At 43.0% G+C, this 25,059-nt stretch overlaps 1 protein-coding gene, 1 non-coding gene and 1 pseudogene across 2 annotated transcripts; 2 read left to right on the top strand and 1 right to left on the bottom strand.

The window, feature by feature from the left end:
- Positions 1-1,041: 1,041 nt before the first annotated feature.
- LOC127776948 (uncharacterized) lies at positions 1,042-9,324 on the top strand (annotated as a pseudogene).
- Positions 3,732-3,813, bottom strand: TRNAS-CGA (transfer RNA serine (anticodon CGA)). Its single transcript has one exon. It is a non-coding gene; the product is annotated as a tRNA-Ser (tRNA).
- An 11,443-nt stretch (positions 9,325-20,767) lies between the features above and the next one.
- On the top strand, positions 20,768-24,492 carry LOC127776737 (auxin-responsive protein IAA21). The gene is made up of 5 exons (XM_052303268.1): positions 20,768-21,254; positions 22,041-22,282; positions 22,971-23,112; positions 23,722-23,783; positions 24,141-24,492. The coding sequence occupies exons 1-5, from the start codon at positions 20,938-20,940 to the stop codon at positions 24,176-24,178; spliced, it is 801 nt and encodes a 266-aa protein (XP_052159228.1). The 5' UTR covers positions 20,768-20,937; the 3' UTR covers positions 24,179-24,492.
- The last annotated feature ends 567 nt before the right edge of the window (positions 24,493-25,059 follow it).

The raw sequence follows: 25,059 nt of genomic DNA, 5'->3' as shown, positions 1-25,059 counted from the left end.
CGCTCTGGCGGGTCGGCACTATTAGGAAACGATAGGCGAACAAACGATAAAGAACAATAGATCAATCACAAAAGACACGAGATTTAACGTGGAAAACCCTCCGAAAATAGGAGAGAAAAAACCACGGACGCCAGCCAGCAAAATATCTTCACTATATCTGAGGTGAGGTTACATCGCCGCACGGCGGCTTACAAGAGGTATATATATAGTGGAACCCTAAAAAGGGATGATGATCCGTACAGAAGCTGGCCTTTATTAAGTGCAAATGAATTTGGATCACAACTCAACAGGCACGTCGGCGGCGATGGTGGACCGGCTGGTGGAGATGCTCACCTGGAACGGTCGCGACAAACCCGCGGCTCGGCGAGGCTGCGCTCCGACGGGTCGGCACGTCGGCGGCGGTGGTGGACTGGCTGGTGGAGATGCTCACCTGGAACGGCGCCGCCGAGGCCGCCGCCATGGCGTCTACCGCGCTCGTCGTGTCCAAGCTTGCCAGCAAGAAGCGGGACGCGCTCCGGCGCCATCGAGTCGGTGTCGTCGCTGCTCTTCGTCGCCGACGAGGAGTGCAACCTCCTAGGCCTCCTCTTGTGATTTTTTGAGCTGTGTTAACGTCGGGCTCAGCGATTGACCTCTCCCTATTAGCGACCCACACGACAGTAAAAACTGGGATCTTGTTGAACCATATGCCAATGCATCTCACCTGGACCATCAATACTGAAGCTTCTATGGCGTTTACTTTGGTTAATTCAATATTTCAATCAGAGTTCCTCCACCAATCTTGTGTTTTTGCCTGCTTACTTTGGTTAAGTAGTAGATGTGTATATATCCATGTGCTGCTGCCTAATTGTTTCAAAAATCAGGATGTAATTTCCAGAATATATAATCGGCAAGAACTGCCATAGAGTTCAGGAAGTCCTGATCGGAAGAGCGGTGAGCGGTGGGCAGCGGTGAGCGGCGTCCGGCTGCGGTGGCCGGCGGTCGGCGCCGACCGGCGGTTGGCGTCGTAAGCGCTTTCCCCGTTTTTCTTCGTGTAACAGTGCCATGCAGCTTGGACCTGGGCACCTGGCTAGCTTGCACGGTGGTCGGCGGACAGTTGCCGGCGTCGACCGGCGGCTTGGGGGCCAGCGACGTGCATCGGCTCTCAGGCTCGGCGGCCTGCGGCTAGCGACGAACGGCAGAGGGTGGCCGGCAATGAGCGGCGGCGCGGCAACCGGAGTGCGGCGAGCGGCGGTCGGCGGCGGAAGCGTCCTTCTTGTTTTTTTGTTCGGTGGCGGTGGCCGTGTGGGGCGTCGCCTGCCGCCACCGCCGCGCCTCCGCTTCCGCTCCGCTCCGCTCGCACGCCGCCTCCGCCGGCCGCATCCCGTCCGCGCTCTCCGCCGCGGAGAGATCGAGTGCCGCCGTATCCTGATCCCGTCCGCCCCTCTGCCAACTCCTCCTCGCCGCATCCTCTTCGATGGAGAGCCAGACGAGGCCAACGGGCGCGAGGCGGGAGAGGAGATCCGGCCGACGACGCGGTGACGGCCTCGCCCCGCTGCTCCCCCGCCGGCCGCCGCTCGTGCAGCTGCTGCCCCTCCGCCGTCCGCCGCCCATGGAGAAGAGAGAGGGAGAGGTGAAGAGAAGAGGAGAAGAAGAGGCTGACACGTGGGGTCCACGTGGGTCCCACGCTGACTCAGCCACCGACGACCGTGGTCAAAGCGTCACGTAGGACAAAACCGGGACGAAAACCGCTGAGGGATCTCGGGTGACTGGTTTTGTGTAGTTAAAGGACCTCGTATATCTGGTTTTACGGTTCGAGGACGTTTTCGTATCTCGCTGATAAGTTGAGGGACCTTTGGTGTACTTTTTCCAAGGTCATGCAGGATTTCTAGCATGGGGAGCCGAATCGGAAATGAAGCAACGCATGCGTCCAAGTACGAACACGGAAAGGGATGATGGCCGTGTTTAGATGTTCTGGGGAATTTTTTTTTATATATACGGACACATGTTCGAAGTATTAAACGTAGATTAATAATATAAACTGCGAGATGAATTTATTAAGTCTAATTAATCCATTATTAGTAAATGTTTACTGTAGCACATCAAATCATAGCATAATTAGGCTCAAAAGATTCGTCTCGCAATTTACATGCAAACTGTGTAATTGATATTTTTTTTATCCATATTTAATGGTCCATGCATATGTCTAAATATTTGATGTGATGGAAAAGTTGAAAGTTTGAGGAGAACTCAATACAGCCATGGTATCAAAATTCACGATAGAAAGAAAAGAAGTTCAATCTTAATTTATGGGTGTGTTTAAGGCTTGTTTAGTTCGTGAAATGAAAATATTTGGGTGTCACATCGAACGTTTGACCGGATGTCGGAAGGGGTTTTTGACACGAATAAAAAAACTAATTTTATAACTCGCCTAGAAAACCGTGAGACGAATCTTTTGAGCCGTATTAAGCCGTCATTAGCACATGTGGGTTACTGTAGCACTTATGGCTAATCACAGACTAATTAGGCTCAAAAGATTCGTCTCGCGATTTCCTCCCTAACTGTGCTATTAGTTTTTCTTTTAATCTACATTTAATGCTCTATGCATGTGTCCAAAGATTCGATGTGATGTTTTTGGACTAAACGGGCCCTTAAGTTTTGTCCATTTACCAACATTCTATTCATGAGCAATAAGAATTGTATATATCACATTTCAATATACCTACTGATTTTATATTCTACAAACTGTTAGGTGTCAGAGGCATGTATTGACTAACCTCTGATTAACAGACAAACTAAAAACTGTGGTTGAAAACGATAATCTCAATACATTAACAGCCAAATACACCTCACTTTGATCACTCTAATATCCACTATTATATTATAAAAAATGATAGTGTTTTTGTCCATTGCCCTTCTTTTATCCACGCGCAACATGTTTCCGATCCGATTATTGGTTTAGTTCCGTCGCTTAAGGCTTAAGCCATCCCGCGACGCCCTACTCAAAGTCTCAAGCAAGTACATATTGCTTCCATCACTTCACCGCCCTAGTTCCCTACTCAAACAACAACATGTTGCTTGTATCACTTCACCAGTTGTAACCGCATCATTAAAATTGTTCTACCCATTAGATAAGTTTATTAGAACAATGTTAAAGTATAATGCAAATGAGACCCATATTTATGACTTGACTAGCTGGACTTTGCAGCGAACGTACACTTAAGAGTCTGAAACAGTTATATATAGGCTCAGTTTAGTTTCAAATTTTTTCTTCAAACTTCTAATTTTTCCATCACACCAAAAACTTTCTTACACATATAAACTTTCAACTTTTCTGTCACATCATTCCAATTTCAATCAAACTTCTAATTTTAGCATGAACTAAGGCCCTGTTCTCAAAAAGTTTTTCCCAAAAACATCACATCGAATCTTTGGAGACATGCATAGAGCATTAAATATAGATTAAAAGAAAAACTAATTGCACAGTTAGGGAGGAAATCGCGAGACGAATCTTTTGAGCCTAATTAGTCCATGATTAGCCGTAAGTGCTACAGTAACCCACATGTGCTAATGACGGCTTAATACGGCTCAAAAGATTTGTCTCGCGGTTTTCCGGCGAGTTCTGAAATTAGTTTTTTCATTCGTGTCTGAAAAACCTTTTCGACATCCGGTCAAACGTCCGATGTAATACCAAAAAATTTCTTTTCCCCCAACTAAACACGTCCTAAGTGGTAGTCCGGCAAAAAGTTAAAAAGCGTCGACAGCAGGATTCGAACCTGCGCGGGCAAAGCCCAGTAGATTTCGAGTCTACCTCCTTAACCACTCGGACATATCGACGACTTCAACATCTCTATCGCTCAAATATTATACTTAACCGAATAAACAAAAATGGGCTGGCCCATCTAAAACTCCGATTCCGACTCTGATCCTGCGGCCCGCAGGTCGCGGGCGCCAGCTATAAGCGCCCGAACCACCGCGCCGCCACCTTCCACTTCCACTTCATCCGCCTCGCCTCGCAAACCCTAGAGTTGCCCTAGCCCGCATCGCCGGCGACCGCCATCGCGGTGCGCGACAAGCCCCGAGGAAGGATTGGCCAGACCAGGGTCAGGCGCTACCGGCCCGGGAAGGCCCCCGAGTGGGCCGACGATCCGAGCCCGGCGGCGACGGCCTCGACCTCCCCGCCTGCCGCGCCGCCCTCCACCAGGTCCTCTCGCCACACGACGACGGCATCGTCGTCGGCGTCAGCGGGGACGACCGCCGCCTCTCGGAGATGCGCGCCGTGAATCGGGAGGAGGCCCGCGCCGACCAGCGCCGCGTCGTCCGTCAGGCGGAGGTCGCGTCCACGGCCGAGGAGCGTTATGGGGAGGACGAGGAGGCGCCGGATCCGGGAGCGGCTGCTGCTGCTGGAGCGGGAGAAGGAGGAGCTACCGGCGCAGCAGCAGGAGGAGAAGCTGGTGGCTGCAGATGTTTCCGGGGACGAATCTGAGTACGGGATCGACTCGCTTTGCTGAAGCCGATCTTCATACATAAGACACAGCGGGTCACAATCACGGAGAGGAAGCGGATAGAAGATGTTGCTCGGCAACTCGAGGAGGTTCTCATGAAGAGGATAAAGAAGCGGAAGATTGAGACGAGGCAGATTGTGGTGGAGGAGATTAGGAATGAGTTGCGGATTAATAAGATTATTAACAGCGAAGAGTCTGATATTGAAATTGAAGTTAATACAGATGATGAGGAGAATAAGGCGGAGGAGTATGAGGCATGGACGAATCGGGAGATTGCGAGAACTAAGAGGGGTAAAGAGGAAAGAGAGGCAATGTTGAGGCCTTGAGGGAGAGGGCGAAGATTCAGAAGGTTAGGAACATGACAGAGGAGTGCAGGGAATGGGTGAGGATGAATGTAAAGTTGCTTGAACAGTCGAAGTAGAAGCAGAGGTTCATGCAAAAATATTACCAGAAGGGTGCCTTCTTCCTGGAGAAAGCTGATGATGTCATTCAAATAATTTGGTTCAGATGATATATAAAGTGTGATTTCTTTACACCCACTGGAGAAGACATGATGGACAAATCCATCTTGCCAAAGGTTATGCAAGTGAAGTGCTTTGGATTCAAGGGTAGAATGAAGTGGACAGATCTTGTTAATGAGGATACTACAGATTGGAATAACCCGTATGTATGCTTTGCTTGCTAATCATTTACTACATTTTAGTATCATCTAATCATGTCACGCGGTCTGTTTTCTGAATCTGATGCTTTTTGTAGGATATCATATTACAACAGATGTAACTTAGTATAACTATGTGCTCTTACCTATCAGTATGCGTACTATTTTTTCTTGTGTAAGTATTTAAAATGAAAAGGTGGTGGCTACAAAACATACAACTTCTAATTGTCTCAAACCCACTCTCCACTACTTTCAATTGTAAGATTATCCTTGGACATGGAAAATATATATGAAATGCATACATTACATGCATGAGTACCAATTACATTCTCAAATAATCTTGTTATTGTTCTTATTCATAAGCTAAGAATCGTTATAGGTGTTGATAGTTGTTAGAACAGGTGGGACATGGTAAAATTGTGAAATCTGTTGTGCCCATCCTTGTCAGTACACATAATGTTTTTTCCCCTATCGGAAGTGTTTAAAATGATAAGGGGTGGTAGCTTCTAGTTTGCCTCAACTCCACGTTCCACCCATTCAGCTTGTAGGATTATCACTGGACATGGGAAAATATATGTAAAATGTATAAATTACATACATGATTACCATAGGTGTTCTCAAACTATCATGTTAGCATTTTCCAATATAAATTGTGATGGTTACTTATAAGACATTGGGCCATTTTTTTATCAACTAAATATCTGTAGAAATATGCCAATTGGATTTAGCTTTATGTGCACATACTTTGGATATTAATCTTTCTCATCACGTGTTAATTTTCTAATAACTTTCGGGTACAGCACAAATGGGATTAAACATCAATAACTTCTGCTGCATTGCTGCAGCCCATTTACAATTAGTGTACCAGTCATGCCTATAGTAAATGCTAGGTAGTCATGTGCGAAGAGGATACTAGTAAGTGGACAAGTGATTGCTATCTGCCTGTTTCACATCCTTCAAACACTATCCTTGACTGGTAATTAGTATTGTGTACTTATATTATGCATTACTATTATCGTGCTAGTTTGATATTGTCTTTGTTTTGGTCTCTTGTGTATCTATATGCTTTGTGTGTAGTCATGTTGGCTTACAATGTTAATACATTAGTTGTTTCTCTCAGTGGTATCATGGTATCAGAGCTACTCATAAGAGTTGTTGTTGTGGTACCATGTTACCATTGAAGGAAACAACTGATTTATTTCATTGTGGACCAATACGTCAACATGCAAAATATATAGAACATAAGAGTCCAAACAAACACTGTATTAAACTATAGGCAACAATTGTATACATGGGTGGTACAGAACTTACTTAAGCCACTTGAGATCCTCTTGGGCCACTGAGGCCTCTTGCTTAGGTTGGCCTATGAAAATGGAATGCATATATGCTTCCTTTAATTATTTGAAATAATGTCAATGCCTTGTTTACTAGTGAGTGAGTTGCATGATGGCTCCTTGCTTATTATTGTTGTTTTGGGATGACCAAAATATAGGAAGTGGGGATTGATATTGACGTGGCTGGCACATCAAGGATCAACTTTAGGATCACAATTGCAGTTAGTGGGACAGAACTATATAGGAATATAGGATTTGCAGCATAGTCTTGCTTTCACTAGACTTATGTTATTTCTTAATAGGATATACAATGCTAGGATAAGATTAGTTGTATATTGTCTTTGATTTGGTCTCTTATGAACCTGTGTATTTTATATATAGGCTTGTTAGTTAACAATGAATATATCTGTTGTTTCTCTCAAATCTAACATGGTATCGGATCCATAGGTGTAGCCATATCAATCTTAAAGCTATGGCTCTGATACCATGTTGGTTTTGAAGGAAATGACTGATATATTTCATTGTAGGCCAATATGTCTATATATAGAGCATATAGGTAATAAGAGTCCAAATAAACACTCTATATGACTAATCTTGGACAAACAATTATATGTTGGGTTTACGAAGGAACAACGATTATGTGCTGCGTATGATTGATTATACATAGAAATAAAAGAGCCAATCAGCCAAACCTGTTTCTCATCTTGTTACAACTTACAACAAAAAGGAATACCAAAAGCGAACCTGTTACTCACAATGTTATTCTATCATTAGAAGTTACCTGTCCTGCTTATGCTTTTCACTGCTAACACTAGTTTTTCTTAGTCAACTATTGAAAATTAATGTTGGTTTTAACATTCTCTCTAATTATACTGGCTAGTCATACTTTTGCTACATTGACTCTTGCTGCCAACTAAATCTTTTGTTTACTTTTGAACCAGAGTTGTGATGATGGACTGTGTCCATCATCCTCCCACCACCACTGCACTGCTCTGAATGTGGCGAACCCAGAACAAAAATTACCAGGTTTCCAATACATACTAGTTATCTAATTATTCACTAATATACTAATCAATCTAATATAAATTAGCTAGAATTTAATAATTTACCCGGGTCACTGGACCCGGTAAGATGTATGTGGGTACGCCCCTGGGCTCTGAGGAGACAATTGTGATAATTTCGCAAATATTAAGCCCCCAAAGTTGGAGTTTTGGTTGTAATTTGGCATGTGAATCAACAGCATAACAGACATAGCTCCACATTCATTTTTGTTGTATGGAGACTTTACCATCTGAATTAAATTTAGGTTCCAATTTTCTCTTTCCGGAATTTTCTTTTCTAAAAAGAGATTCTCAATATGATATAATATTTCCTCTGAAATAGTAGTCTATAGAATACCACCATAGCACTATTACTCTAATGATGTGAATATGTAATAAAATTATTCAACAGGTTCCTCTTATCTGTAGCAAATGACATGTATCCAGATGGTTTATGTAGTTTTTTTTTAAGATTGAGTTGACTTTTAAATCTGTGTCATGTGTTTATTTGCTAGCAATTTTCAGGTTGACAACAAATGGACCTTTGATCGAAGTATCGCAAAAATGGTTGGAATGAATGCATATTGCCATATCAAAAAGGAAGCAAAAAGACCTAGTGGTAAATATTCTGGACTTGGTACTCTGCATTGCAAATTCCATGGGATGTACTCGACATTAATGAACATTAGCTGTATGTATGAGTTTTCAGTCAAATATGTTCCTGTGGAAAAAGGATTACAAAATAAACTTGGACGCAGAATCCTTAGGCACTACTGAAGTAGTTCCTTTTCGTGTTTTGCCACAATGTTAGTTAGAACTGAAATTTTAATCCTCCATGTGTAAATTGAAATTTTTGGATGCAATAGCTAAATATTGAATATTGTCATGTCAGTTATGAGGATTACTATTTCTTTCCTGTCAATCTGAAAAGAGTTTAGGAGTTTAGCTGAATGTTTGTTCTGTGTCAGCATGGATTAGTTATGCAGATTGATGCGGATATTTCACTGTTATGATATAAACTGAAATTTTATCCTCCAGTATAAACTGAACTCTGTTGATGCAATAGCTAGATTTTGAATATTTCTATTGTCAGTTATAAGGATTCCTGTCGTCCTTATCAGTCTTATAAGGACTATTAGGAGATTACCTGAGTGGCATACTTTAATATAATAGGCAGACTGATGGGATATATCAAATGAGAGATTCTGCCATTTTATCTCTGAGATTATTATTTACTGATAACTGCAAGTTAGGAAATGTTTGATGTGATCCTCACGAGCCATGATACTCCAGAATGTGTATCAAAGAAGCAGCAGAACAAGTACAGGTTTCTCCGTTTCTGAAATGCTAGATGAGTCATACTGTTGGGCAAATGCCTGACAGTATTTCCCATAAAAAAAATGCTAGATTAGTCTGCAGGTTTCTGAAAAAGTTGTAGGTTTTCCTATCTGTTCTTTCCATAGTGTAGTACAACCCCTCACAAGTTAAAATATGGTTTTAGCATATATTTACATCTTAACTGTCATGAATCAGTATTGTCATCGGTAGGTTGAGTTATTTGTTTCATGTTTGCCAAGGATGCAGCTTGTTTCCTAATGGCACGAGCGAGCTGGATTGTAGTACTGCAAGGATCGAAGCTTGTTTCCTACTGGCAAGAAGCATGGCTACTAATGTTGTGATCTATATATATGCATTTTTCAGCTGTTACGAAGTCTGCATTTCACGTTTGATGTACGACTGGGAGTTATTATCAGTGCTTGTTTCATCAGCACTGCATCGTGATGCTTTCTGAATATAGTACTCTTAATAGCCGCGACCTGCCTCAAAATCAGACGGTACCAGTGGATATTTGCTTTTTCAGTGTCTGCTATGAAGTTGCTCGTATGGGGCTTGGTAGGCCACTGCTGATGCAATCTCGAGGCTGTTTGGTTGCCTACTCTAGTGTCTCAGCGAGGCTCTTTTGTAGGAGTCCAAATTCAGGAGTAAAGATTGGAGTAGAGTTGAGAGTTGTGGGGTGGTCTAAATCTCGTTCTACCTCTTGTTCATTTTTTTTAAAAAAAATGACTTTAGCCTGTTTCGCTCTATTTTTTTTATTAGAATGAAACCATTTAGTTCATTTTTTAAAAATCACTCTAGCATGTTTCGCTCTATTTTTTTATTAGAATAGAAACTGTTTGGTTGGTTCTAGCACTGAGAAAGGTAGAACTAAAGGAATTATTTTATATATTTTTTATTTTTAATAGATTTAAAACATAAATTACCATTTTGAATTTTTGCAAAAATGTACTCCTGCCCTACGGTAGAGCGGGACATATAAATCGCCCTATCATAGAGTTAGAAATGTGATGTGGCGGACAACAGGAGAGATACCTCGTGATAATTTTGCAGATAGCTTCTCGCCCTCCCGTAGGTAGATTTATTGTTAGGAGGACATCTACAAAATGCTCCCGGCATACAAAATACGGTTGGGATGCTACCTGCAAAAAGGCATGATAAATCACCCTTTGTTAGGGCAATCTATTAAGGGATTTTGCAGGCAGCCCCTTCCTAGCAATAAATCGCCCTACAAAACTTCAAAACAATATTTAAATTTTAAATCCTTTTAGAAAATATATATATAAATAAAAAATTAGGAGCTGAAGTTCTGTCAAATTAAACAGACTCTCGGTGGATGCAAGATATCTTACTTAACCTGCGCTCGCATCTTCTTAATTTCTTTCTTTTATATATATATATATATATATATATATATATATATATATATATATATATATATATATATATATAGAAAATTAATCGCTAACATGTTAATGTGCCCAAAGCATGTGCCGTAGCCTGATTGGCCGTACATGATCAACCTATGACTTGGGAGTATAGGACACTCGACATGGTAGCCGGTCTGCTGTACTAGGATGACAAATGCAGCTAAGCGTACGTATGTATCAATATTTATATATTGCTACTTATATTAATGCACCGCAAGATTAAGGGGAGAAATAATAACGCAACATGGTTTGCTAGGGTTGGATGTATGCACTCCTCCGAGGGGGACAATCTTAAGCCCTAATCGTGGCTGTTGTCGGAAGCAAATGGAACTTTTGTACGACAGGTATGCAATATTTAACACCTCTCTTCAGCTCCTTAATTTGACCCTAAACATTTAGTACTAGTTTCATTATCTAAAAAAAAGTGCTTGCTACTACCTGATCCATTGGCCATTGCAAATTATATCCCTCCAATTAAAAGAGGATTTTTTTTTGGATTTTTTTAAAGAAAAAAGTTAGTAAGACACAACTTTAATTACTTAATTAGTTCTTTTGTATAAAGAAAATAAGTTATATAATTGTGATATTGTGAAAGTATTATTGTCACAAACCTGATGATACCAAGTTTATATGTCAAAGGCCTATATTTTAAATTTGTATTAACTATGAATTCTATGACATGACATTCTTTATACTATAAAATACTTGTATTAGCATATTTTAGACATAAGTAGGGTCTCTCATTTTATCTAGACAAATTGATACCAATCTACATCCTCCATTCTAAAAAGAATTATCCTGATTATAAATCTGAATATACATATTCATAGCTAGGATTTTTTTAGGATGGATGGCGGATTGTTTTGGACGGATATGATGGAATATATTGGTAGAACCCATTAATATTAATAGAGTATAGTGCTATCCATATATATGATGTGCCTGTCAGCTAGAGTCTCTAAGCTACATTACTCAGATACTCAGGAAGGGCAGATTGTTGGGAAAGAGTATGCATGGTCGCTCTGCCCCGGCCGCGGTTGTGGCGGTGGCTGTGAACGCGGTGTCGGCCTGCTGCGGCGGCGGTTGGCGATGGTGGCTGATGGTTGCCAGTGGCAGCTTGTGGAGGCGAGGAAGGTAACAGGCGGCTGAGAAGAGACCGGGAGTGGGTGTGGACATGGTGTCGACGACTTGAAATGGGCGACGGCGACTGTGAGAGGAGGCACGGACGGCCATGGGCGGCTAGCTAGGGAGGCGTGGCAGAAGACCGCATTTGGCCGGCGCGGCAGCGACGGGAGGAGTGATCGGAGGCCAGCTCGGCGCGTAGAGGTGCGACCAGTGGCAGCGGAGGCCGGCACGACGCGAGGAGGCGCGGCCGGCAAGGGAGGCCGGCTTGGCTCGATGAGGCACGGCCGACGGTGGACGAGGCTGGCCTGGCGCGGTGACAGAGGCGGGCACGGTGCGAGGAGGAGGAGGTGTCGGTGGGTGCGGTGCGGTCTACGGCGCACGAAGGCTGACCGGCGGGAGGCACCAGTGCAGTGGTCCCACATGTATGTAGAGGTTGGACGGTGGAGGAGTGTCAGGGCGTCAGCCGTGGACTCGTAGGTGGTGAGCGCCAGCGGCGGGTGAAAACCCAGCCCGGCCTTGGCCGGGCCGGCAACGATGACGCTAGAAGCGCCATTCCTCTCCTGAGGGCGTTGTCGTGCCGTCTCATCCCTCATGTGTGGATGCCGAGCGAAAGCCCAATCTCGGTTCTCTCCTTGGTGATGTCGTTTAGGTATCCCTTAACCGACACCCCCCAATCAATTGGTGCAAGCTCACTCTAGATTTCATCCTCTTGTGGTGGCGTCCTAGTCTCTACAAGTTGACCACGTCGAAGGGCCTAGGGGGAGAGGAGTTCCATCTTCTCTCTCACCCTCTCTCCCTAACTCCTAAAGACTTGGATAGAGCGGGGCTTATGTTGATTGTAAGGGTTGGGTTTTGGGTGATCTCGGCCGTGTTTCTTTGTTGGCCTAGCAGCGGTCGGTCACGCTTAGCGGCGCCCGGTCCGGTGCTAGCCTTCTCCTATTCTGTGTGGTATACTTTTTTTCTTTTTTCTGGTTACGACCTTACAGGGTTGTAATCTTATAATTTTTCTCTTGCTCTATCAATAGAACTTCGCACCGTCTTGTGCGAGTTGTTAAAAAAAAAAAGCTACATTACTCATTGAACTAGTTGCAATCGTGAAATTTCTTCAGTGTTGTGTACTACATTGGTTAGTTTAATTAAATATCAGAAGGTTTCAATATACTACTTGGGTCGTTATCGTTATTGCCACGCTTGACCCATAAAAGAGACAAAAAGCACACAAGCACTCCGGGGTTTGCTCCAGAATTTGGAAGTGGTGCTGTCTTCTTGGATGTCGGGTTCGATTATAAATTTCTCATTGACTTTATTTTTCTTTTCTTTCTTTAGTTCATCTTCCTTTGTTTGCCGAACTGCCGGTGTCTAGCAGAAAGTCTAGAAACAACTAGGGAACAGTAGCCTTACCTGCTCAAACCGGACCAGCATTCACTAACAAATAAAAAGTGAAATGATTCACAAAGAAAAAAAAACAAATAAAAACGTAATTACACTTTGCACCTCCTAAATTGCACCGTATTTCACGTTGCATCAAATTTTACACATGCTTTTCACTTTTATCACAGTGGATCTCATGCATGGATATGATGCAAAAGAGACGTAGTTAGGATTTAGAGTAAAAGCGATGATCCATCTAGATATAATGGGCTAAACCAAATGATGGTAAACTATGCATCCTTTATAATGTTATGCAATATGTCTACTATAGTTCTAAACTTGGGCCAAATCCTAGCGTGGTCGATAGCCGCAGTGCCATCTAGCTGGCTCTGCCTATGGCGAAACCATGAAGCAGAAGCAACGATTTTGCCCTAGCATTTGTTTTGTGGTTCTCTACGGTTCACTGGCTTAAATTTTAGTTGCAGAGGGTCTCTATGAGCTAAAAATCGAGAATAGTGCTAAGTGCACCTGGACTTCATCAAGTTATGTAACAAATGGATTCTATCTTATAAAATATGAGTTTAAGGGATCATGCTTCTTTTTTTCTTTTAACTAGGACATGTTTCATGAAGTCTCATTTTTGTTTTACGAAATATCTAGAAGGGTTGATGATGTATCTTAGGTTTTAAGGCATTCTTTGTGGCCCATAGCATGCAGATTATGATTGTCAGTGAAGTGGGAATCTGAGTCTCCTCTATAGGTTGCTCGGGGCGCCTACTGCCACATCATCGAGATGGGTAGCTCACACTATTGACAACTATACCAAAGCAGCGTCTGGATGCACCCTAGGAGAGAAGGAACCACAGACTAGGCCCACCCCCGATCGAGGGAAGCTCGGGCCCCTTTCTGTTAAATGGAGACAGGGGCCCGAGCTCGGGGCCTTATCCTCATGCTAACCAGCGGTAGCAAGTCTAGGTCCAAGCATAGGGGACAGTAGGCACTGACCCCCAACCTCGGACCCGAGCTATTCTAGGCATCTATGGCGCATTAATCATGACAGGATGTGGCATGCTGAAGCAGCCGTCGACAAAAAGATCTTTGTATTAAAATGCGAAGAAACACATATCAGCTCGGCGTGCGACCAGAGCGACGGACAATGCAACGACATGGGTGTGGCTGTCATGCGTGCGTAGGGGTGGAAAAAAAGCTCGGGCTTGGCTTGGCTCGTAAGCCAAACGAGCCAAGCCCAAGCCTCCTTTTCATCTCATTGGTGAAATGAGCCGAGCTGGCTCGCGAGCCGCTTGTTTTAGCTCGCGAGCCTAGGCCATCATGTGTTTATATTGATTATTTTACTTTTAGTGGCGTTATTATTTGTCAACTTAAAATTTATCATTAATATTTTGAAGAATTGAATATATAAACTTGTTTAATTTTACATGTTGATGATTTGTTCTTACTTTTTTAATAATTACAAAATATATATGAATAGGTGTTTCAACAGAAAGGCTTGTAAGCCAGCTCGAGCTAGCTCGAGCCACGAAACGAGCCGAGCCGAGCTCAAGGTTTTGCTTGTTTCCCTAACTGAGTCGAGCCAAGCTAAGACTAGTTTGTTGCAAGACACTACAAGCCGAGCCGAGCCAGGCTTGGCTCGGCTCGTTTCCACCCCTACGCGTGCCAACATCACCTATACATGGCGTAGGGCGTGAGCTGTCAGGAGGCATTGTGGACTGCCATGCCATCTTCTTGGGCCCACAGAGTCCCCTCACAAACTACCAACTAAAGCCAATAGGCAGCCCCGCGGGCATTAGCAACACCTCGAGTCACCTACTCCCACGTATTTGCACAAGGGAAATGCGGCGGATATAGGCATCATCCAGTCTAACTGACCCTGTTGAGGAGCCCACCAGGACCTGACGATGGGGCCCATTCATCAAAAAGCGACGGGGCATTCCATACCTAACCTCTGTGAGGGTCCACTTGTAAAAAATGGCTACTATTTAATCCTCCATGACTATAAGGGGATTAGTGGAGGACCAATCCACTAAAGAGAGGAACTGGATAGAACGTAGAATTTAGTTAAGGAAATCTAGCCCTTGTAGCCAATTGATTCGACCACATACCCTAGAAATAACACCACATGACTTGGATATTACATTTCCAATGGCCCGAACATGAATAACCCTCCTCATCTACTTGCATTTTTGTTTACACCACGCTTACTCCCTAGACTGAACACACAAGAAGGGGGGGGGGGGTGTTCCACCAATTACCTGCTAAAGTAGCTATAGAGAGAGAGAGAGAGATAGATAGAGAGAGAGAGAGAGAGGCGACTAGCGGAGGGGGGAAAAAACTTCTTGACCCTTCTTCCCTCATGTCTTCGGCAGCTCGCTACCGATGCCGGATGGAAGGGTGGTCTGGTGTCTCCTCCTCCATTAGTAGTATAGCTTAGGCTAAGTTGGAGTTCTCCCGTGGTTTGGGTTAGTCCCGGTTTTGATGTCTCCCCTTCCCCACCGTTGACTCATGGCAGCAATGCAGAGAGAAAGCAAACTTGGTGTCAACAGTTGTAGGAGGCGATGGAACCATACACAAGAGGTGGTGGCGAATCGAAGCTCTACAACCGAATTGGGATGTGTCAATATCCCATCAGAGTAGTGTCGGCCTGTTCACCTTCTGCTAAACCTGCTATTGTAGCTGCTAGGTGGAGTCGATTGGTGCTTTGTCTCCCAGTCGACTGCTATGGTGACCAAGTGCGATGCCGCCGGCTTTACTTCCTACCAGATTTACGACTGCGGCTATTTGGCAGCATTGATTGGGAGTCCTCCCTCCTATTCGGTGGCATTGGTACGGAGAACAACAAGCTAGAGTGAAACAGGAAGGATACTGAGCATGTGGGGATTAAAAGCGTTGTGGAGGATTATTTCCCCTGCGACGAAGGTTTCTCCAAGCCTGCCTTCTTTATCAACACTTGGTTGGATGCTTATTCACTCAATCAATGGTGATGGTAGCTTTATAGATGGGTCCTTCCACTTGCGACAATAGTTTAGTTGGCTAGGTTATGGAATCATCTTCCGTTTTGGTTGTTGGCAGTAGTAACCATGTAGGGTTTGCCATTCGGGTTAAGCAAAGACCGCCTACGCAACCCTAATTGGTAGGATTGCAGTTTGAGCTCCTCAAATTCAATAGTTACTCCATGAAAATCCTTTGTCAAGTCCAGTAAACAAACCTCTGAATACCATTCCCATAGAAGCAGCCGAAAAGGATTACCCACTACTACAAAATCGATTTTTCATGGCATTACCCTATATTTTTCTCTAGCGGTTATACGTGGAAACCGCCATCGAAAATGGATCTTCACTGGCGACTGGGTTAAGAGAGCAGCTAGCAAAGATACAATTATTTTTGCTAGCGGACCTCTTAAGTGACAGCTAACGAAAATAGATTTTCGCTAGCGGTTAGTTAAGAGTGCCTGGAAAAACCCTACAAGTGCTATAAAAGAACAACGTCCTATCTATCTACACGGAAATCTCACTCCCTCTTATCCTTATCGCCTCCTGTCCTCTCCCAGCTCTCTCTCTCTCTCTCTCCACTCTCGATCCCTCCTCCCTCCTCCCACCTCAGATCCGAGGCGGGGGCTCGCAGCGGCGGATCGAGGATCCAAGGTCACGCAAGCTCTGCTGTCCACAACGACCTCGACCTACATCCGCATCCAGCGCCGATGGTGGTCAAAGGTGACAACCAGATATGGGCCTTGTACACGCCGCCCCAACCCCAGCTGAACCACCGGCTGTGCGGCTTTGGCTCCACCCCATCCCCATACCACGCAGTGGCCGACCCCTCCCCATCTCCCTCCCCCGCACCCACAGTGGTGCCGCTTGCACCTCTTCTTCGTCAGCATGACAGCGGTGGCGATGAGAGGAAGTAGGAGAGGGAGAAGGAGTGGACAAAGGTAAGGGAGCGGAACTATCGGGCCATCACCAATTGCACACAAGAACAACGTCCTCGCCACACTCGCACACATCACCGCGGACGGTGGATCGACGACAGCAGCGGTGGATCCAGCAAACAAACCACTCGAAGACGACAGCTGCTCGGTGATGATGGTGTGCAGTGGATCCGGCGAGTGCATTGCCTTTTGATTTTTTTGCAAAGTGTTGTGGAACTGTTTGTTCAAATTCAACTTAAGTTGATATGTTGTGGCTGTTGAATTGTTCATGTTGATCTCTTTGGATATGGATTGATGATTGCATGTTCATGTGTATGGGAAATTGCAGGCAAAAGGGATTTGGGCAGGTGGTTTTCTTTTGTGCTGAAAAATATCATTACTGGCAGTGGGCTTAATCGAACCATCCACGAAAATTGATTTTCGCTGGCGGTGGGCTTAACCTAGCCGCTTGTAAAAATCAATTTTCACTAGCTGTGAAGACCCGCTTGTGAAGATTGCCGATTTTCACTGGCCTTTGATCACATGCGGGGAGATAAGCCGCCTATGAAAGTGCTTTTTGACCACTAGAAAAGACCTTTTTCGTAGTAGTGACCGGTTTATCAAGCGGAGGACACGCCAAAAGAGGCACAAGGATATGATCGTCACAGCAATTTCACAACTCGCCACCAATGCGCTCCTTTATTGATATTCAGGTTCACTACGAAGTATAGTTTCTTAATTGATTCGGCAAGCCTTCACCCTATATTTCTAATAGTAAATTGGTTGAGTATTTTTAAAAAGACATTATCTAATTCATTCATTTGACTACTTAAATAATAATCACAAACTGATAAATTTAATTTCATGCATCATCCGGCTCTGGCCACACCCAAAGGAAATGCAAGTGTGCAACCTACCTACACCCGGGCGTGCGACGGCAGGCACACACGCACGCACGGTCCCTATAGATAACCTACCTAACGATCGATCGACCCATTCACCCACACGTGCGCGTGGAGCCTAGCTTAGCTACCTCCAATCAAAGCCAGCAGAGACATGACATGGACCAGCAGCTGCCATTAGCTAAGGCTGTGTTTACTTCAGCGTAAGGTTTGGATTTTAGTTGAAATTGAAGATGATGTGACTGAAAAGCTGTGTGTATGACAGGTTGAGAAAAAGGACTGAAGTTTAGATCCAAACTTGGCTTCGCGGGGACACACGACGACGACGACACACGTACGGCTAGCTAGCAACCAACTCGATCCAACGATCCATCGATCGGACACGGAGCTATAGCTAGTACAGAGGAATGGCCGGTGGCTCGTCGCCGTCGCCGCCGTCGGTCGCGGGCGCATGCGGCGCGGCCTGGCAACCGCCGGACCGCCGGGCTCCATCTCGCGAGCGTCTCTCCTAGCTTTCCGGTGGCGTCTCCACGTCCGTCCGTCCGTCCGTGCGTGCTCCGTCGCCCTGCTAGCTGCGCTGGCAGTGGCGCAAAGCTCCTAATCACTGAAAGCTCTCTTCTATCCCTTTTAGTACGGAGTAATTTGTAGGTCGATCGATACAGTTGTTAGGGCCTTGTCAACCTATATATATATATCTTATGCCTAGTGTATTTATAGTGTATTCACGTATTATTATATTAGAAATAATTAGCAAATTGTCCGCACGTTGCAACGGGGTAAAGCATAAATTAAGATTATTTATTTATCTATACCTATTTTATTTACTTCCAACAATTTTTCGGTTCGTCGGTTGTTTGTTGCTGTCACACATTTTTACAAAGAAGAGTTACTTGGAACCATCAACATTTACATTCTTCTACCCAAGATCAGAGGACACCATGTAGAATTTAAATCTTCATTTTTTTTCTTTTTATTAGATGAGTTATGATATGTATAGGACCTGATAGGTTTTTTTGTTTGCCACTACACGAGAAACAGAAGATGGTTTGTTTGAGAAAACGTGTACTTCTCTAGTTATAAATATTTGATGTGGTTGACTTTAGAAATAAAGTTTGACCACTAATTTTATAAAAACATTATGTACATATTATTTATTTTGTTGTGACTTATTTTATGGTTAAATGTACTTTAAATGTTCCGTCGTAAAAAGGAAAAAAAACTGGGTGCATTTATATTTTTTTATATTTGTACTAAATTTTCAAATAAGATGAATCATAAAAAATTAATACCAACTGCGTTAAATACTTATAAATAGAGGGGGTACTTGTAGTCCATACTAGGTGAAACCCCGCATGTTGCTGCAGGAGTTCAGTATGATAACAATAAGTAAAAAAAAGTGTAAGATAGCTAAACAATATAAATTTACATACGTTGATATGGTATATGATAATTTAAATTTAAATAGTATATAGAATGATGATTCAAATGTAAAAGTAAGATGGTGTGGTTTTATGAAATAAGAAAGGAAGTGAGATACTTTGGACCATAAATTAATCATCTAAGGCTAAAAATAATTGATGTGATATGGTTTAATGTGAGAAGAGAGAAATAACACTAACTAAGTGAGGATGAATCATATAGATATATATGATATTATAAAAAAAATGATAAAGAGATATATTGAAATATTATGTAAATTATGTGGGATGATGATTTAACATGCTTACACTTTAAAACTCTAAAATTTAATAAATGATAAAATTATAGATAATATAACATACTTGCATGATGTTTGAATGTAATAATTGTTATTGGATGATGATGTGGCATCTTGTTAATGTATAATGATGTGGCATCTTTGCATCTTGAGCAATAGGAATTTAGGGGTTAAAGATAGGATACAGATCATGCTTTCGTTGAAGGCCTGAAGCACACCCTCCTCAAGGTTCAAGGAAAAGAAAAACATGGGGCTAGGGGAAGCAAACATGGATATGGGTCCTTGGGCGTCCAATGCAGCCCTATTTTTAATCTGTGAGTTTCTGAAAACATCAAGGGCTAAAAAGGCATGTGGCTGCATTATTCATTTATTCCAAATCAATGTGTTCAAAGAGGTAAAAGCGACAAGGGCTTCAAAGTTTAAGGAAGAATACAATACAACACCACCAAATTTTGCCAAAACCAAAAAAGAGTATTTGTTCCCAGATCTCAACATATCACAACAAAGTATTCATTTCTATAGAACTTATAGTACCTCCGTCCTAAAATATATAATGCCATTGAATGCTCAGAATGTTCATCTTATTTAAAAATTCAGTATAAATATGTAAAGTGTATGTTAATATTACATTTTTTTAATTATAACATATGTTACATCAAAATAAACATTATTTATATAATTTTTGGAATAAGATGAACGATGAAACGTTATATGAAAAGTCGATGACGTTATATATTTTGGAATAGATGGGGCACTTTTTGAGATTTTTTTTGCAGAAATTATAGGGTTTGATTGATCCTGGATGTGCTCCAAGAATCAATGGCCTACTGTAAGTTCATAGCATAAACAAGACCAACGTAAAGATGCCTAACCATACATACTTAACTGTCCTATTAAAGAATGTTAACAGAACAATATATACTATCATGGAACACTAGAATATAATTTCATAACAAGAATCTCTAATATTTGTAACCAAAATAATTCGGAATTTCTTCTTTTTTTAACATTCATACCTATCCCTTCCTCACTTAAATGTGTTTGGGATGAGGTTTGGAAACCCTCGTTTCCTAGCATGTAAAACGAAGCAGCATTTAGCGTATGATGAATTATTAGCTAAAATAAATTTGAAAAAAATTAATATGATTTTTTAAATTAACTTTCGTATATAAAATTTTTATATAAAAAAGTACTATTTCGCAGTTTAAAAAGCATGTGGGTGAAAAACGAGAAAGATGTATTGGGAAAGTAGAGAAAAGAACTCAGCCCAACAAGACACCCAATTTTCTTACCTGGCCCTACCTCCCAAAGGACAAGACAAAACCACCTAAAATTTTGGAAAAGACAAAACAAAGGGCACAAAAACTAATCCACTCCCTAAAAAAAATGCAATTAGTGAGTAACACGAGCACCCCCTCGCAAAAAAACGCAACCATTAAACCCCACCTCCCCCCGCCTCGTCGTCTTCCTCCTCCCACTCTCGCACTTCTCGCATCGCAAAGCTCGGCAGCAAAAGCAAAGCAAAGCCAAGCCAAGCTTGAAGCTCCCCGCACTGAGCCAAGAAGCCTCCACCTCAATCCGAAAGAGATCTCGTGCGCGCACGGCGATGCTGTGAATCGGGCATGGCGCCGCCACAGGAGCGGGACTACATCGGGCTGTCGCCGGCGGCGGCGGCGGCGCTGGCAACGGAGCTGCGCCTTGGGCTGCCGGGGACTGCGGAGGAGGCTGAGTCGGAGGGCGGCGGAGGAGGAGGGGCGGATGCGGCTCCGCTGACGCTCGAGCTGCTGCCCAAGGGCGGGGCCAAGCGCGGGTTCGCGGACGCCATCGTTGGGGGTCCCGCCGGCCAGCGGCGGGAGGCGGCCGGGGGCAAGGCGGCGGCGGCGGCGGCGGAGGCCGAGGAGGAGGAGGAGAAGAAGAAGGCGCAGGCGCCGGCGGCGAAGTAGGTGGACTCGGGACTCGGGTTGGTGTGCGTGGGTTCGCCGGTTGGTTGGCTGGCGGTTTAAGCTGATAAAAAAAAAAAAAAGCTTTTCCCCCTTCTTTGCAAAAGTTTTCTCGTTTCATCGTCTTTTGGGGTGATTCATGGAATTTCCTGCGTGGGTTTATATGAACTTGGGTGAAATGAATTTTGGAGCTCTTCCTGATGAGGTTTCAAACTGCGAAGATGTTTTGGTCACTCGATTTTGGTCATGCACTTTGAGAAATTTAGGCGGTTTTGCCAAGAAAACAAATACGGTTTAGTTTTTGACGGGCTTCATTGAATTTCTTTTGTAGAAATCATATGATTTCCGCCATACTTCTTGTGGTTGATTTATTCCGAATTTCCTGATTATTTCGGAGTTTGGGCGTTCATGTTTGCCCAAACTTGTTAGTAAAATTTATCGTATATATTTAACTAAAGAGGAATTCTACCGAGAAAAATAGCTGTCTTTGTTCTGAGAAAGCTGGAGAAGCTTTCCTCCCCTCATCTTGTGGGGGTCACTGTTTCTACTGTCAAAAGTGCGCACTTTTGTGTACCTGTTCTCCATTTGCATGATGCCAATTGCCAATGGGCTTAAATTCACTGCAACAAGGCAGTGAGCGAAATTCTCCACTTCACATGGATTTTTATTCTCCCTGCTTTGGCGTATGTATCTTGCTGCGAATTTCAGCAGTTCATGTATAACTTTTTAAGCAACCTTGGAAGTGTATGGTTATCAGTGTTACAGTGTGTGTAATTCTGCAACAGGGCACAGGTGGTAGGATGGCCACCAATCCGCAGCTACAGGAAGAACACCATGGCGATGAGCCAGCCTGCTCTGAAAGGCAAAGACGACGGTGAGGCGAAGCAGGCTCCGGCATCCGGTTGCCTCTATGTCAAGGTGAGCATGGATGGTGCTCCTTACCTCAGGAAGGTGGACCTCAAGATGTACAAGAACTACAAGGAGCTCTCTTTGGCTCTGGAGAAGATGTTCAGCTGCTTTACCGTCGGTGAGCTCTCGTTTTTGCGCCTAATTTTTTCATTTCCTTGTTGCTGTTGTGAGGTAGTAGTTCTTTCTTTAACTGATGCTGTTCTTACCATATCGAGGTAGATCTAGTTTCCTTGGACTTGGAGACCAGACAATTCTCCATGCCATTTATATTAATTAAATGTGGATTTGTCACATTTGGCATTCTACATACTGTAGTCATGTAGTGTAACTGTTGGTCAGTGCATAAAGAACTAGGGCCTGATGCTGTTGTTTGTTAAATATTAATGGTTTGCTGGATTACTTCTCATCCAATCATTTACATTACTGTGATCCTTGGAACTATTGTTCTACTTCTCTTATTATCTTCCATGGCAAGTAATGTTGCTGTGCAAGTGAAGCTTTCGGTTTTAGATTGTTCTGCCTTCCTATTCTAGAACTGAAATTTTTAGTTTACGTGTACGGTGTTATGTCATGCTGTTTGTGCTGAACTGTAGCCTTCTACAAATGCCCTTGCTCTTGCTTCTAAGTCTAAGAATACGTAAATGAAGCAGTGCTGACAGTATTGTTGTTTGATTCATAAATTTTAGTTACTGCATAATTTGGATTTTTCCCATCAATTGATTGGTCTCTGTTAACGCCATCTATTGTTCAGCTTTATTGGAAATGTTCCTGAACAGGGTTTACTTTCATATTTTGGGCTCCTGCAGGTCATGGTGAATCAAATGGGAAGTCAGGGAGAGATGGATTATCTGATTGCCGCCTGATGGATCTTAAAAATGGAACAGAACTTGTGCTCACTTATGAGGACAAGGATGAAGATTGGATGCTTGTTGGTGATGTTCCGTGGCGGTGAGTAATGCTTATACCGCAAAATTTGTTTCCTACAATCGTAAGCAATGATGATGTTTTAATCCGTATCAGTGTATCTGCAAATATCAAACTAGCTAGTGAAGTTTTAGTGACTTCTATATTTCCATCTTCACATGACCTTATGCCTTGCTTGTTTGATGGATTGGCTTGTTCTGGTAGGATGCAAAGTTTACTATATTGTTTTCTACTTGTATATGAAATCTAAAAAGGCCTGATACTATGGTTCCTGACAAGTCACGTCCCATTTATAGTGAATACTTTATCTTTCATTAGAACACCATATAGTTGTTAGTCAAAGAAAGTAGTGAAGTTGAGAAATATTTGGGTTATGGTAACAAATGTCTAATTGCAATCCTTGTGTCATATTCACCTATATTAGTGGTGGGTCCTATATTTCGTCTCCTTACTTGAACAGCCTTTATTTTAGGTTATTTCCTGAAATTTCATGGTCTGCAGTTCTGCAGCTGCATTTCACTTCCTGGCCCACCAAGTTTACACACATTCCAATGAGTTCTTGGCTTGAGACCAGAACATGCTATTCTTAAAAGGCCACTTGACGTCTATTTTTTTTTATTTGTTGTATTGCAGAATGTTCACAGACAGCTGTAGGAGGCTGAGGATTATGAAGGGGTCAGATGCAGTGGGCCTTGGTAAGTACAGATCCCATGTGGTACAATATTGAAGTATTGCATGTGTCCATGCCTTTTTATCTGGAAGCATAGAAGAGAATTTACTGTATGTTGCTCTGCATAAGTGCATAATTACACCTTATATATGCTTTACACATAAAAATCAGAAGTGCCAGTTTGCATGGACTAGGTTTGGTCCGAGCCCTTAACTATGGGACTAAGATATCTGGTTATCCTATTCTTTTTATGTATCTGACAGAGAATCTCTGTGTATCAGGAAAAAATATGTCCTCTGTTAACCATGGGCAATATGGCATCTTATTCTTTGTGCTTATTTCATACTGAGAATGTTATAATTTATTTACCATCATTTTTCAGCTCCAAGAGCCACTGACAAGAGCAAAAATCGGAACTGAGCAAAAGATGAACCCAATATGAATATCCGACCCCTACAATCACATCACTTTTACTTGTAAGGTCCCATTCTCTAAACCACAAGGGTAATGGTCTAAGTTGCGAGAAGGGGATTACTTATACCTATGTGTCACCCTCTTTTTTTTTTGTTTTTATTTGTACCAATTATGTTAGATTTTAAGCGTAAGTTGTGTAAGTTCCTGTAAGTTGTCTACTTAACCTTGCTTGTAGTTTCTTCTGTAAATTGTTGTGCTGTATGATGCAAACTATTTTTGGTATTTTACTTGGTGCTTGCAAGTTGCAATTGTCCGTGCAAGTCTTGTGTCTAGTTTGTAAGAAACTTCCATTCCTTCTGATGATCTATGAACTTTGCCCCTCTCCGGTGCTCGAAGGGCCAGATTACTGTTCCTTCAGGGCAGTTAGGAGCTGATCATTCTCATCACTGATTGAGTCATCAGCTTTCTGTTATGCATACAATTCCATCATATTGTGGTGATAATTCTAGCTGTTAGGAGATCACATCAGGTTGTCATGACCTCTCTTTTCTGTCCTAACTCCTAAGGCAGTGCACTAGCTTAATTGTTTCAGTTAGTGGCACTGTGACATCTCAAAACCCCTATACACACAGGGTATAGCTGGTCCAGGTTCCTGAGTTCCTTTTGGTGTCTGGTCCTTTCCAGCTCCTATGCAAGCAGCATGCACTGCAAGATGGTGCAAAACCCTGTTCCTTCCAATAGTGGCCTTCAATTCAATCAGTGCTTTGGTTAGTGGGGGCCTTCCCATTCCATCCATCAGTTATCCTTTTTTCTTGATGCCATCATACTGTCCATGGAAAGGAGGAGGGTAAGAGGCTTCCTTGCAATCATTCACCCAGCATCAACTA

This window comes from Oryza glaberrima, chromosome 6 (assembly GCF_000147395.1).
Source record: "Oryza glaberrima chromosome 6, OglaRS2, whole genome shotgun sequence".
NCBI classification, from domain to species: domain Eukaryota; kingdom Viridiplantae; phylum Streptophyta; class Magnoliopsida; order Poales; family Poaceae; genus Oryza; species Oryza glaberrima.
This window is presented reverse-complemented; position numbering and strand designations above follow the sequence as displayed.